Source organism: Cyprinus carpio, chromosome A12, assembly GCF_018340385.1.
Source record: "Cyprinus carpio isolate SPL01 chromosome A12, ASM1834038v1, whole genome shotgun sequence".
Lineage (NCBI taxonomy): Eukaryota > Metazoa > Chordata > Actinopteri > Cypriniformes > Cyprinidae > Cyprinus > Cyprinus carpio.
The window spans coordinates 3,801,597-3,818,530 of NC_056583.1; the positions used below are offsets into that span (position 1 = coordinate 3,801,597).

General features: G+C 34.2%; 1 protein-coding gene across 1 annotated transcript; it reads right to left on the reverse strand.

Annotated features, from left to right (window-relative positions):
- Window positions 1–132: 132 nt before the first annotated feature.
- On the reverse strand, window positions 133–16,868 carry LOC109067330 (protein FRA10AC1-like). The gene is given in 15 exon segments (XM_042767185.1): window positions 133–414; window positions 578–662; window positions 1,393–1,437; window positions 1,723–1,841; window positions 1,924–1,966; window positions 2,599–2,712; window positions 13,246–13,291; window positions 13,573–13,657; window positions 13,757–13,840; window positions 13,984–14,060; window positions 14,286–14,331; window positions 14,426–14,518; window positions 15,343–15,397; window positions 15,400–15,415; window positions 16,815–16,868. Coding segments are annotated over 15 exon segments (1,002 nt in total). The 5' UTR covers window positions 16,866–16,868; the 3' UTR covers window positions 133–371.
- Window positions 16,869–16,934: the final 66 nt, after the last annotated feature.

Genomic DNA, 16,934 nt, shown 5'->3' on the forward strand with positions numbered 1-16,934 from the left:
GTTTTTACACATTCTGTTTAATGCAACAACTGACATAATACTTTTATAAATGACTTGTACAGAAATCATATATATATATATATATATATATATATATAATATATATATATATATATATATATATATAAATATTCACATACACAAATCATGGTAATGTTTTATGAATAAGGCCTAATGTGTTTTACAAACACATGTATACAATTCATCAAATGCGATTTTTTTAATGCATGAATGAGACCCAGTAGAAATTATTACAAAAAACGTAAATAACAATCAACAAATTGTAATCAAACTATTCTTCTCAAAAAACAAAACCGATATAAAAAGAAAACAGTAGGCATGAGATTCTTTTGGATTTTCCTTTCCTCGACTCAGAGAAACATGTCTTCAAAATACTCATCAAACACTTCCTCCCTGAAAAAGAATCAGACGCATCAGGTTTGTCAGTTAACTGTGATTTAAAAAGACATGTGTTCCCAGTGTTCAAGAGCTTTCGAGACACATTTCCCACATTTGTGTACACATATACTCTGCATTGTAGTAAAATACATTATAATGACACATAATCGGATCTCACCGTGACTTCTCCTCCACAGTGGGCGCTGGGCCCCTCCAGTGGTCTGATTCTGAAGGACCCTCTTCTTCTTCTTCACTCTTTGCATCTAAAAAATACACCACATTAGACTCATATATGTGACTCTGGACCACAAAACCAGTCTTAATTTTTGAAATTGAGATTTATACATCATCTGAAAGCTGAATAAATACGCTTTCCATTGATGTATGGTTTGTTAGGATTGGACAATATTTGTTTGAGATAAAACTATTTGAAAATCTGGAATCTGGGTGTGTAAATAAATCAAAATACTGAGAAAATCACCTTTGAATTTGTCCAAATGAATTCTTAACAAAGCATATTACTAATCAGAAATTAAGTTTTGATATATTTACATTAGGAAATTTACAAAATATCTTCATGGAACATGATCTTTACTTAATATCCTAATGATTTTTGGCATAAAAGGAAAATCGATAATTTTGACCCATACTATGTTTTTTTGGCTATTGCTACAAATATACCCCAGAGACTTAAGACTGCTTTTGTGCTCCAGGGTCACATATATCCAAGCACACATAGCAGGATGTAAGCCTGATAAAGGTATTGTAGTAAAAAACTAATCAGTGTGGGTTGAGATACATGCACACATGCAATATTTAAGGTTTCATCCTCAGCCAACATCTGCTTCAACATGGGCTTCTCTGAATACAGGAGTTTCTGGAGTTGTTTCAGTGGTCTGAACATATTTTTAAGGTATACTGAATACATTCTCTGCCTGAGGGTGCTAGATGATGGCCATTAGTCATTTTTGGTGAAAAAAGGGGTATGCATACCTTTATCTGAATCTTGGGTCTCCTCTGAACTTGAAGATGAGTATTCTGTACAGAAAAAAATGTGGTTTATTTAACAAGCATCTTTGGTCAACATAAACTCTTAATTTAAACCAAGTTTTCATTCCCATTTCGTTCCCAAATGATTATTATTTTGCAAATGACAACAACCTTTCTGTGTAAAAGCCACTGACATGCTCCTTTAACAAGAGTACAAAACACCACCACAAAAACAAGTCCAAGTTAAGCAGAGACATACAATGAAATGCTTTTCCAACAATTCCACGTCTTGGAAATGTTTGGAAGCTGGATTTGCATTAAAAATATACTTGCCTTTGCGCCTCTTTTTGTGTTTGCGCTTCTGCTTTCTGGATGATTTGGATTTCTTTAAGACTGACTTGTCCATATTCTCTTTCGATCGTCGTCTCTTCTTCACCGTTACTTCCTTTCTCCTGGAACAGACAGCACAGTTTAAGAGTCAAGGTCTCCAGGTCATGTAATGTAATTGTGTTTGTAATGGCTGAAGGATCTTACTTGTGATGATAATTGAGTTTGAAGGAACACTCTGGACACAGACCTTGAAAATAAAATGACAAAAACATATAAATATTTGAAAAGGCTGAAACAAATTCATTTGAATTAAAAAAAGGTTTTAGGTCACAGTGAATAAAACATGAACAAAGTGTTAATGCTTAACTATTTAAATTAGAGTTCCTAAATAAATGAATCTCTATCTATTTAAATGGATCAAATAAATGCAGCCTTAATAAGAGACTTAAGTATTCCAAGTTTCAGAGTTCAAAAAAGAAAAACAATAATGTAGAATTAAATTTCTTTAATACTTCTTATGCTTTTATGTCATAATGTGTCTTTGATTAAAAAACTGTCAGAGCCCTAAAATGTTTTTCAGGGTTAAAACTTAATTTAACAAATTTCTGTTGTTTCAAAATTTTTGGCCCTAATTTAATTAACAATATTTAGTATGTACCAAGTATAGTAATCAATCTAATTGAATGCACTGCAGACCATTGAGGTAAAGTAGCGTTCTTTCTTCTTCAACAGTAATCATGCTTCATTAGCAGTAAAAACTACTGAATCTCACAAATACAGACATGGGCTTCCCTAATTCGCCACTAATTAGATTAGCTCCACCCCTTACAGCATGCAAGCTTTAGACGGCCACGTGGCCGGTGCGGCTCTGGCACTTACGCAGCTTCACCAGGGCGTTCCTCTTCTCCCCCTGCTCCACATAGGCAAAATTCACCTCCCAGCTCTTCAGACCCTCCTTATTCTCACAGCGCTTGTTTCCACAATGGAACTGGCCTGTGTAATTCAGGACATCCACATGTGAACATACACAACAGATATGATGACCAGCACCATTAACTCTGCAGAATTCAAACACTTATCATTTACAGAATACTGCATGTCTGTAAAACATTTTGGCTAGTTTGATTATGCTTTCAGGTTCCAATTAATGTATATTAGGGCACATCTCAGGTGGTCTCTGGTGATCCTATTGCATAGATCAAACAGGTCCAGTAATCTGAAACATGAACCCACATTTGGAGGTGTTCTGCAACACATTAATTTCACATTAATTGTGTATAATGTGTCTTGATATGTCCCAAACAACAATTAAGGACCGCCTACTCACCTTTCAATCCAATTCACCAATCAGATTATGGATAGTTTTACACAATCAGGGTTAATGGCTTCCACACCATTCTTATTTACCTAATTACCCTCTGATTTAGGCGTAAGTTATGGTTAGGGTTATGTTTAAAAGTAGGATTATGTTTTTGTACAGCAATGTTGTCAGGATCAACAAAATACACAGAAGAACATTTGTTAACACTTTAGATTAGAGAACACATTCACTGTTAACTAAGAGTTTACCCTCAATAAACTCCTATTTATTTGCTTATTGTTAGAAAGTAAGGTAGCTGTTGCAGTAGTTATGTTTAGGTATTGGGTAGGGTTAAGAGATCTAGAATATGGTCATACAGAATAAGGCACTAAAAGAACTAATAAACAGCTAGTAATAATATGCTAGTAATAACCATGCCAATAAGCAACTAGTTAATATTGAATAGTGTTACCGAATATTTTTACAAAATGTGTTTGGGAATACAAAATATTCCTAACTTTATTATGATGTTAGAAAATGAAGGATTTTGTTCTTAAAGGGATACTCCACCCCAAAATGAAAATTTGACATTAATCACTTACCCCCATGTCGTTCCAGACCTGTAAAAGCTTCATTTGTCACACAATTTAAGATATTTTGGATACTTTGTCAACAGTCTCCTCTGTGTATCATCTCCTCTTCTGTACACAAGGATGCACTGTTTCTAGGTGTATTTAGCATTGATTTGAAAGAAAACAGCGCATCCTTGTGGCGCGGATGACGCAGAAGAGCATACAGAGCATACGGTGATATGGAGAGACACAGAGGATACGGCTGACAAAGGAATTGTTGAATAAAGTCGTTATTTTTGTTTTCTTCGCTTACAAAAAGTGTTCCCGTCACTTTAGATATCCCAGATTACACGTCTGATGGCAGATGGAGTATTCTGACGACGACTTTCATACCTTTTCTGGACCTTGACACTGTTATTTATTTGGCAGTCTATGGGACAGTCACAGGCCTCCCGGTTTTCATCCAAAATATCTTAAATTGTGTTCCGAAGATGAATAAAGCTTTTACGGGTTTGGAATGACATGGGGGTATGTGATTAATGACAAATTTTCATTTTGGGGTGGAGTATCCATTTAAGGATGTTTTGTGAATCCAGCCTCTAGATTAAACTGATTCTGATGAATCAGATGATGAAAATACATGCACGACATATAGCCAGTGAGAAGCTAAATGGAGAACTGGCTGTAACTGCTGCCGTTACTGACAAGAAATGGCTAAAGGGACAGACAGACAGCGAAAGACACTCTCCTCGCATGACCTTGGCCTGGCCAACATTTCACCTCAGATATCAGCGGGCTGACATTAGCTCCAGCAGGCTTACAAGGGGATGCTCCAGATTGGAGCCGAGGGGAAAGTGCGTCATCAGGGAGTTTTCCTGCCAGGCTTCCCACACCTCTGACAGTGTGCCGTCTGGACCGGCTTTGGCCTTTACCTGATAGCCTTGAGCCCATGCACACTTCTGCTGAAAGTGAACTGCTTAAATGTATGGAAGCATATTTCTGCTATGAAAAAATAAAAAAATTTGGGTTCTAGTTAATATCGTTGAGATAATAGTCGAACTTTTTACAGGCTCTGATGTAATTGTGTAAAAGGCCGTCTATTCTTAGTCTACGGTTTTTCTTTATTTAAGATTATTTATTTACTTTACTGTTTTTTTGTTACTACATTTGTGTGAATTTTTGTTTATATAAGTCTATTCGCTTGCCTTTTTCTGCTGCACTCGCTGAAGCGTTATGGCGGGGAAAACTGGAGAACATGCCTATGTTGGAATAGCTTCAGGGGAAGAAGGAGATGAATCTATTGATACGATGGAGACTGAAGTGTCATCTGCTAAAGATGTTCGACAGAAGACAATGCCTCACACCCCTCTCAAAAGTCCCGGACCCAAAAGAGTGAAAGCAGTACAGGAAAAGGAAAATGATGATATTTCCACTAGCGTTCTGTACGCCGCCATCCAAAGCCTCAGTCGTAAGTTCGATGAAAATTCGGAATACATTCGTGCCTTTGAATTCCAACTGAAAGTGAACACTGATGCAATTGTCAAAATTTCCGAGTCTCTGGATGCCAATACGACGGCGTTGAAAGGTGTTAAGGAGGATGTGGTTAATTTGAAATCACAGGTAACTCACTTACAGAAGGAAAACGAAGTGTTGAAACAGAAATGTGTGGAGCATGACCGATACAAACGCAGGTGGTGTTTGAGGCTAAATGGAGTTCCAGAAAGAGAAGATGAGGATGTCAGAAGCGTCGTGATTGATATCTTGTCTCAGATTGTCCCTCACTCTCCAGAACAACTGCAGAATACTGTGGACATAGTTCATCGCCTTGGCAAAAAAGTGAAGGGTGCAAGACCGCGGCAAATCATCATTCAGTTTGGCATGAGATTTGTACGTGACATGGTTTGGAGGATGACGAAGAATGCACCGGTCTGCATGGAGAGAAAATTCTGTTTTAGAGAGGATTTCTGTAAGGACGACCGGGAGGCTCATGTTCGTCTATGGCCTAAAGTTGAGGAGGCAAGAAAGAAAAACTTGAAAGCATACCTTCGCGACGGATATGCAGTGATTAACGGTCAGAGAGTGACAGCTTAGTTAATGGTGAATGAAGTGATGTGCTAGCTTTTGAGTTACTTTAAATCTGTGAGGAGAATAGGTTCAATTGACTATTAAGGCACAGCTATGTCGTATTCAAGATCATGCGATTGTAGGGATCTAGGTATTTCATTTAGAATTCTATTCAAAGATAACGTCATTCCTTAAGGCTTATTTTGAGTTCGGTTTTATCGGCCTTAAATGTGTTATTATATGCCTGTGTAAGAGGAACGATTTTTGATCATCTGAAAAATCTGTAATTAGTTTTTTTTTCTTCTTAATTCAAGTTTATGTCTTTTTCTCTGTTATCTCTAAATGTTCGAGGTATTAGGTGTAATGTTAAACGTAAGGCACTTTTTCTTTTTTGCAAGGAGCAAGTAAAAGTAAATTGTTTCTTTCTTCAAGAGACTCATTCAACTGATGTAGATGTGAGATTTTGGAAATCACAATGGGGTGGAGAGGCTTTATTCTCTCATGGAACTTCTCACTCAGCAGGGGTCGCTTTTTTGTTTTAAACGGATGGACAGCAAAATTGTTGCAAGTTCAAGCGATAATGAGGGTCACTGGATTATGGTTGTTCTTGAATCAAATGAATGTAATTTAATTTTGATAAATGTTTATGGTTACACTAACAAGGCCGCTAATAAGTTGTTTTTTCAGAATATGGCTACAAAAATTGATGTCTGGAAGAACACATATTTTACAGATAAAATTATTATTGGAGGGGATTTTAACGCTGTTCCAGATGAATGGCAGGATAGATACCCCACTCCTTTCACCACTTTTTCCTATAACCCCCTGATTTATAATATATCTCAATTTCTTGATTTAATTGATGTTTGTCGTGTACAGAACCCACATAAGAAACAATTTACATGGGGTTCCTTTTCAGGGCGCATTCAGCGTTCCAGGTTGGATTTTGGTTGATAACTAGTAATCTTCTTTCTTCTACATTTGACTGTAATATTTCTCCTTCAGTTTTAACGGATCATAGTGCCATATCACTTTCTCTTAGGAGTAATGACAGCTCTACGTCTACCAGAACTCACTGGAAGTTTAATAATAATTTACTAAAATGTGAATCTTTTTGTAATTCTATTTTGTTAATGATTAATAATGTTAAAACCATGTCTGAATTAACCTCAATTGGCAAATGGGAATGGGTCAAATTTAATGTTAAAAAAATAGCGATTAAAGAAGGCAAACAAATTGCAAATGCTAGAAAATTTCGGCAGACAACAATTTTATCAAGACTAAATTTTTTCAGTAATAAAGACATACTTAGTAAGTGTGAGGAAAAAGAACTTTATACTCTTCAATCAGAGTTAGATGATTTTTATACAGAAAAGGCTAAAGGAGCATTCATACGATCTAGAGCCAGGTGGATTGAGGAAGGGGAAAAAAATTCTTCATATTTCTTTAATCTAGAAAAACAAAAACAAGCTTTGAAAACTATTAATAGACTTAGCATTGATAATTGTATAAGCCAAGAAAAAACACTAATTGATGACTACATATATTCCTCTCTATACCGATTTATATAAATCTAAATTTTCAGAAAGCGATTGTGATCTCTTCTTTTCCTTTATAAAAGATAGAGTTCCTATTATAGACTCTGATTTTAGAAATATGATGGATGCTGACATTGAGATTTCAGAATTAGACACTGCTATAAAGCAAATGTCTAATGGAAAGTCGCCAGGTATTGATGGCATCACAGTAGAACTATATAAACATTTTTGGCACGAAATAAGAATTTTAGTTTTTGAAGCATTAAAGGAATGTATAGATAAAGCTGAATTATCTCCATCAATGAAGCACGGTTTAATTATTCTAGCTCCAAAGTCGAACAAAGATAAATTATTTTTTAGACAATTGGAGACCAATAACTCTTTTATGTAATGATTTCAAACTGCTCTCTCATGTTTTTGCAAATAGACTAAAAAAAGGGTTTTGGTGAAATTATCAGTGAAACACAATCGGCTTTTATTAAAGGGAGAAGTATTCACAGTCATATTAGACTAGTTCTTGATATGCTTGATTATAATTTTTTAATTCCCCAGACAAGCTTACTTCTATTTCTAGATTTCTTCAAGGCATTTGATACCCTTGAACACTCCTTTTTGTTTAGATCCTTAGAAACTTTTGGTTTTGCCCTATGTTTTGTAAAGTAATTTCCATGTTTTATAATGATATTTTTAGTAGTGTTTCTCTCAATGTTGGTTCATCACCCAAAATCCAAATTAAACGAGGAATTCGTCAGGGATGCCCTGTCTCACCATTACTTTTTAATCTTGCAGTTGAACTTATGTCTTTATTCATTAAAAACTTTGAAGATAATATAGGCATAGACATTCTTGGTAGAACCTTTACTATAAGCCAATTTGCAGATGACACTCTTTTATTTCTTAAAAATAAAGAGGTACTTCCATTAGTTATTGAAAAAATTTCTGTTTTCTCAAAGGCATCAGGCCTGACTCTAACACTTTAAAAAATGTGAATTAATGGCAATCCATAATTGTAATTTAGACGTTATAGAGGGCATTCCAGTAAAAAAAAGGAGATTAAGTATTTAGGGGTTATGATTACAAATAATGTTGTTAATAGAGAACATTCAAATTTTAACTCTAAAATAGAAAGTATGAAAAAATCCTTAAATCATTGGTTATCTCGAGACCTATCTATATTGGGTAGAATTCTCTTAACTAAAACTGAGGGAATATCCAAACTTATTTACTTATCTCAAGCCTTGTATACTGCCCCGAGAGTAATTAAATCGGTGAATTCAGTCTTATTTAAATTTATTTGGAAAAATAAAACGCATTATCTACGTAAATTTCATATGGTAAAAGAGTATGAACATGGAGGTTTGAGAGCCATTGACTTTGAATCTCTTCTTGGTACATTCAGAATAAAATGGTTGAAAGAGTGTTTAATAAAGTCACATTCAATATGGTACCATATTCCTAACCACATTTTTAAAAAAATTGGCGGCCTTGATTTTGTGTTGAGATGTGATCTCGACCCTTGTAAATTCCTCTGAAGGTATCTAATTTTCATAAACAAGTACTGTTATTTTGGAAAATGATGTTTACCCATAACTTTTCCCCTCACAACTCCACTCTTTGGAACAATAGGGTTGTAATTATTAATAGAAAATCTCTGTTTAAAAGTGATTGGTATAGCCAAGGTATTTTTTTTATTCATGATTTGTTAGATGATAATGGCTTTTTCTTATCTTATATTGATTTCATTAGTAAATACAAAGTTAAAATTACATTAAAAGGTTATAATAAGGTATGCAATGCTATACCTACTGGATTGTTAAGAACAATTCAAAGTAGTTTTTCTGATCTTTTATCTAGACCAGTAGTTTCTCTTCCCTCTTTGAAAAATATGTAATGTTGACCTCTTAGACTATAAGTGTAATAACAAACTTATTTATAAAGAACTTAAACGTATCATCACTGGTGATTATAAATTTTATTTTCTGGGAGATGTTGAAACCTCAGTAAGGGACAAAGCTTTTACCCGTTATATGGCTTACCCAGTTGCTCCAAAGGTCAAGGAGACTCATTATAAAATTATGTTTAGGATATATCCCGTTAGTGACTTTATACAAAAACGATTTCATTTCGATGTGGATCCTTGTGGTTTCTGCTCTTCATTTCCTGAAACACTTGATCACCTTTTCTTTTACTGTGAGGTTTCTTCTAAATTTTGGTTTGATATACATAGCTGGTTGTCAGTAAAAATGAAGACAGTTTCTCCTATAACCCAGCAAGATGTGCTCTTTTTTAAATGTGATTTAAATTCATCCTTCTCTGATGTTGTGAATTTTGTTTTGTTGATGGGTAAATATCATATACATACTTGTAAATGGAAAAAAATGTAAACCTTCCTTCAATATATTCTTATGTGAGTTTGTTAAAATGTTTCAGAGCTTAAAATGCCTCAAAAAACTTAATCGAAAATCGGAAAAGTTATGCTTCTCTTTGTCAAAAATATCTATTATTTTAAATTTTTTTTTAAATAACTTCATCGACTACAATTTTGGTTTCATCCTTGCTCCTTGTTATTGTGTTTTTGTTGTATTTTATTTTATTTTATTTATTTATTTATTTTTATTTTTATTTTTTTTGTTCTTTAATGTAAACTCTGTGCTGGTCTATATGAAAGTGTCTTACAATGTTGGTTCCCTGTCTTGTTATGTAAATTAAGCAATAATAAAAAAAAAAAAAAAAAAAAAAAAAAAAAAAAAAAAAAAAAAAAAAAATAAAAGAATAAAAAAAAAAAAAAAATAAATAAAATAAATTAAATAATTGAAATAAAGGTAATTGTGACTTTTTATCTTATGATTCATAATTTATTAATAAAAATTATGGTTTTTTGTGTCTTTTTTATTATTTTTTCACAATACAGAGGAAACAAAGTTGTGAGACAAATTCAATTGTGAAATATAAAGTCAGAATAGTGAGAAAAAAAAAGTCACAAATACCTTTATTATTTTTATTTTGTGATGGAAAAAATGTAACGTACACTCAGAATTCTGAAAAAAAAGTTCAAATTGCGAGATAAAGAATTGCAATTGCACTTTTTTAATACCATGGTGGAATAAAAACAACAAAAACAACAGAATCTCAATTGCGAGATATAAACTCACAATTCTGAGAAAAAAGGTTTGAATTGCAAGATAAAAAGTTGCAATTACCTTCTTAATTTTTTTTATTTCATGCAATTGTGAGGGGAAAAATAAAAATAAAAATCAGAACTGCAAGATGTAAACTCTCAATTACACAATTATAGTTTGCAATTGCGAGACACAATAAACTCAAGTTTTGTCCAAATAGCAAAATACGAAGTCCCAATTACCTTATTTATTTTTTATTCCATGGCAGAAAAACAAACAAACAAAAGTCATTGTGAGATATAAACTCAAAGTTCGAAAATATAAATGCACAGTTCTGAGAAAAGTCAGAATTGAGAGATAAAAAGTCACAATTATCTTTTTTATAGTTTTTTTTTACTATTACAAAAAAGAAAAAAAAAACTATTGCGAGATGCAAACTCATAATCACGAGTTTATAACTAAAGCAAATGCAAGATTTAAAAGTGCAATTCTGAGAAAAAAAGGTTTGGACTGAAAAAAAAAAAAACTAAATTGTAAGATAAAAGGTCACAATTCACTTAATTTTTTTATTCTATGGTGAAAATAAGCTTCAGATTAAAGTTTACAAAATTTTCATTTCGGAGACTGATATTATTAGGTCTTCCAGGTATGTTCTGGGTGGAAAAAAGCCTCTCTGAAAATGAGCTTCTTAGAAATTGTTTTGTAGTAGCTTGTTAGTTCAAAACCAATGGGTTTGGTAATGAGGACATGCATGTTTCGCTATTCATGACCTTTGATAAAATACGTCCAACTTGCACTCTGAAAAAACAAAAAGTGACTGTGGTGAAGGATTATGTCATGTTGCAGCTTGGAGAAAGGCTTGAGCTTTGACATTGCTGGCAGATGATCTCGCGGCAGAAAGAGTGACTGAGGTATCATCCTCACGTTGCACATGCGGATAATGAGACGCCCAATTACCCCGTCTCTCTGATGACATACATGCCACTCTAACCTCTCCAATTAAGCTCGCGTGAGCAGCACTGAAGCTGTTAAAGCCAGTGAAACTGACACACAGCGTGTTTGGAGAAAGGACAAAACGCATCAGGGTTAAAGGGATAGTTCACCCAAAAATGAAAATTTGATGTAAACGCAATGTCCGAACTGTTAGAACTCTCCTGTGTGCGTTTTCAGCAGCAGGCGTCTGAGTCGTCTTCTGCTGAAAAAGCCACTTGTTTTGTTTTTTAACTTACAGAAACTAGTTGTAGTAAATTAAAAACAACGAAATAAAATAAATTTAAAGAATAATAATAATTGAATTTTGTCATTCCAGAAGTTTCAGAAACTGAATTTCCTAGTAGTTTTGTGAAGACGTGATTTTTATATGTTTGCGTTTATAATATTTAAAATGTGTTTTAAATATTTTAGCCGTTTTACCTTATTTCAAAACATATCATTTTAATGCATTTTGCGGGCCCCATCAAATTGTGCTGAGGCCCCCGGACCCCTGCTTATTATTATTCATTTTTTACTCACAAATAGCAGCATTTAAAATATAATGAAATTTAGTTTGATCACTTACACATTTCAATAAATAACAGCTATAATTATGTAAAAATGAAACCTGAAACATACTTAATCCAACCCGTACTCATTACAACACATAAAAGAAAAAGTGATCATATTAAAGGTTATTATATTTTAAATGATTAAATGATGAAGTAATATAAATTACTTAGAGAAAAAAAGTAAACAGGACACATGTATGGGATAATATAAATTACTAACAATTACATTAAAATAAAATAAAAAACCTGTTAAAACTATAATGGTATATAAATAAAGTCCTTCTAAAATAACACTGATCCAGAATAGGTGTTTGTGTGTGTGTGTGTGTGTGTCATGTTGCATCACGCCACCAGCTTGCGGTGGTTAATCTGCGGCTCAGGGTGTGACGGCAGATGGGCTGTGACTCGGTCAGAAAAAGCATGACAAGTTTGATAGTGTACGATCATTTCATCAATCATTTAAAGGCCTCTTCATTGATTTGTTTGTGTAATTTCACTGATTGTTACACGTACCCTTGTTTGCCTACCAAGATAGCTTAACCATGAACCACAACCCAGAGACAACAGAATTCAAAATCATTGATTTTCGTTATGACACAGGAAAACTCGCCACCTTTCAATAAGGTCACTGTCACATTATAATCAATAATAATCTGCATTTAATTAGTCACTTAAGACTAAACAAATAAACTTCATGCTTTCACACATTTTGAATAAAATCTGATTAAATGAAATAAAAGTGTCCCTAATGTCTATTTTAAATGGAAAACAAGTGCATTCATCTGTGAACACTGGATTCTTAACTAACGGATCAGTTCACTTATATGTTGAATATTTAATATGCAAATTAACTGCTGTTTTTGCAATGCAAAAACATCTCTTTCTCAGTTATATCTGGCTGAGATGGGCCGGTAAAGCTGTTCTTTCAGTCTCAGTCAGTCCCTGGTTTGGTCAGGTGATGACATGGTAAAACTTTATCACCACCTAGTGACTGAAGATGTTCCTGTTTTGGTATTGCTCTGAATTTCATTATGCAATCAGAATACTTGAAGTATGTGAACATATTAATGTTGATGGTAAAACTTTAGTTCAGGGACCTATTCTCACTATTAACAAGTTGCATATTAGCATGCATATTACTAGCATATTTCCTGATTATTGTTACTTCTAAAGCATATAGTATGCCTTATTCTGCACGAGAATAATTTAGATCCCTTAATCCTGCCCCATACCTTAACTTACTAACTATTAATAAGCAGCAAATTAGGAGTTTATTAAGGCGAACGTCACAGTTAATAGTTAGTTAAGAGTGAGAATTGGTTCCCAAACTAAAGTGCGACCTTATTTTTTATATACAAGTATAAAACAATAGAAATGTTCTTGAATTACCTTTTCCAGATATTACTTCATTTTCAATGCGCCACCTAAATCCAAACTAGTAACAGAAAGGTTTGAATTAAGTAAATCTGAAGTTTAGCATAAGAAACATGCAATCCTATAGAGCCTACTGTATCATATTTGATGTGTGAATTTCTAAGGCTTCTAAATGATCAACATGATCAAAACTATACTATATAAGCAAAGTGTGGTGTTTCAAATACAATGCAAAACACATATTATGCAAATGTTTTTGTCTAAAGTTTCAATAAACTTTCATGTCAAAATTCATGTCAGATTCATATGTCACGCTTTACAAGGTTAAAAAACAAGACAAACCTTATTTTCTTTGTATCTGCTGAGGTCAGCAATACAGTACTCCTTGAAGAGCTTATCGTAGTATTTCTTTGCGAGCTCTTTCTCCCTAAACATTTCAGAAGCTTTATCTTAAGGTGACTGTGCAGAGGTCAAGAGCAACATTCAAGATTAAAATGAACCCCAAACAGAGAAAAGCAGACATTACCATGTCATATCCTCCTCATCCTCCTCTCTCCACAGGAAACGGTGGTTCTCTCTCACCACATCCAGATCTGTCTTATCTTTAGACCTGCAGATGGAAACACACAGTTCCAATCAGCATCTATCCTGAAGTGTGTAAATTCTGCACAGGTTAACTGAATACATCAAATATTCTTTAGATTTAAGGATTGATAGTGTTTCTACAGAAGCCAGACAAAGTAAACTGCTCACATGGATCGTCTGAAGTCCTCAAACTTTCCTCCATAGTACAGAATGTAATCGCTGACGAACTTCTTATGACGCTCAAACTTACAAAATGCTGTTAAGGATGTTTCACCACTCAAACGGAACGATTAATACTTCATTAACAACGGTCAAACTTCTCTAAAGATGCACTTTCAACACTCTATGTATTTTAATCTCAATACAAATAAGTCTCATCCAGTCTCTAGAGATGAAAAGACAGAATGCAAAATGAACCGTAAAGAAATACAGAGCCATTTAAAAGCCAAAAACATCCACTGACAGGATACAGCGTTCATTGATATCAGGTGTTGCCGTCGGTTTCTGGCTTCCTCTCTGTTTGGGAAAAAAATCAACATTGATTTCAGCACACACACACATACTGGACTTTATGGACTATTTTGCTATTTTTGAGGGATGGGACCTGTACCTGTCCCATTCGTGGGCAGCAACATTTTTATGGGCCACCTTGGTGTGTTTTCCTTTCTGGAATGGCTTCTGTAACAGCTCGTCTTTCCCTTCCCTAAAACCAAACACACACAAGAGGACCAGCACTTAAAGTGAAAGCACCAACAATTAGCATGGGTGAATGGGTGCCGTCAGAATGAGAGTCCAAACAGCTTATAAAAACATCACAATAATTCACATGCAACCCACACCACCTTAGTCTGTTTATTAACATCTTGTGAAGCAAAAAGTTGCATCATTAAGGCATTTTCACTTAAACTGTCTCTTCTGGCTAAAATTTGAGTCCATAATCCATAATAACGCTTCCTCCAGCAAAAAAGGCCATCCCCTGTTGTCCTCTCATATCAAAATCTACCAACGTATTTGTTTTGAACTGTTTTGGACTGTTTCCACTTGTAAACGGTGTTTGATCTGTGCATATTTCTCTCCTGATCCAGACAAGATGACTTTTTCCACTGGATAAAGCAATGTTTTGGATAGAGGACTGTACGAAGTTAAAAATGTCTTGATGGATTTGTTTCTTACAAACATGCAGCTTTTCACTTCACAAGATGTTAACTGATGGTCTGGAGTATGTGGATTATTGTGATTTTTTTATCAGCTGTTGGACTCTCATTCTGACGGCACCCATTCACTGTAGAGGATCATTTGATGAGCATGTAATGGAATGCTGCATTTCTCCCAATCTGATGAAGAAACAAACTCATCTACATCTTGGATGGCCTGAGGGTGAGTAAATGTTTAAGGTGAACTATTCCTTTAATGTAGCAAGGTACTACATGGACTACATATCTGAAAATATGGTATTACCATGATCCCCAAAAACATGACACAAAAAACAATAGTATGTTTTGTTAATGATATAAAACAAACTCTCACCTATTCTCACCATATTTGGACTGCCCTCCACCACCCTCATCATCATCACTGTTTTAGGTCCACCTCCATGGACCTAAAACAGAACACAACACAGTATTATCTTATTTCACATTTCTTTAAACCCTTCCCTTTCTAGCTTATATTGTTGTAAATGATGTCTGAAGCGTTATATTGTGAGCACTTCTTCTTGTTTCTACAATAGCAGGACACTGATAACACAATATTTTGGTATTACAGCACAAATGTCAATACATATACTCAACAAGTAATGGAGGAAAAGTGAATGGAAGGTGAGCAGCTGACCACAGCTAAGAGGGAAAGTACTATGTCATCTTTATGGGTGATATACTGAGTCAGCTGCCGTGATGCTGCTTCAGCACAGCACGGGAAATACAACACCCAGCGTCAAAGGCTGGAGGCCACATCATGTGAAGGTCAGTTCTCACACTGATTACTGAGTTTCAGACTTTAGGACAACAACTAGACCCATGAAATAAACCTGTCATTTAAAAACTGAGAAACTGTTTCCTGGTTAAATCACACACACAAAATATACAAAAACATAATATTAAATATTATAGATAATTACACTGTATAATGCATTAACTCATTCACTGTATCATATTTGATATCTAAATTTCTAAGGCTTCTTAGTGATCAAAATCTAAATCTACTACATGCCTTCCATTGTCTGACTGACAGTTCACACTTTCTTGCATGTTTAGGGCCTTTTAGAATCATTGTAAAAACGTCCACCTTCAAGGTTATGATATACATGTATTTTTGTTGTGAAATCTTGATAAACATAAGAATAAATAATTTTTTCAAGTTGTGAATTTGCTGGACTGAAGCAAGGTAGGTTCACTTAATTATCCTTACATCATTTTTTTAAATGTAAATATCAAATATGATACAACAGTCCTTTGAGGAATGTTTATTTGTTCATCTCTCAATCGTCATTGTATTGGATTGCATTATATGTTACAGAGATTTGATCATAAAACAAATAATTAATCTTATTATATTTATTATATTATACTTATTATACTTATTATTATATATACTTTAATGACAACTGATATTTGCATGGATTTTATTAAAGTTGCCTGCCATACTGTTATAAAGATCTCATTGATTTACATTACAAGCTATCAGAATTTCATCTTAATTTTATATAAACATGCACCGAATAGCATAGCACCATATTCTCACTACATCATACTATATGAGCCATAAAGTTCTGATTCATTAAATATTATGCATCAAATATGTCAGGCTTTACAGTGTTAACACGAGCACGAGCAAATCTATTCTGGTATTAATAACGTGAAAAGTAATGCGCCACGGATGATCAATGTGCGATATGAGACAAAAACAATCTATACTTTCAAGTCATGCACGGCAAGCGGTTAAATCAGTTAAATCAAATCCCTATATTCTCGTGCATGACTTGTCTTGTGATTCATAACTACCTTCACAAGGTCTAGAACAGTTTTATCCACGCCGCTCATCTGTGTTTGCATGCAGCTGTGAATCTAAAAGACGGGCGCGGAGTGATGACGTATAAACCACGTGGCCAAAACAAAGGAAGT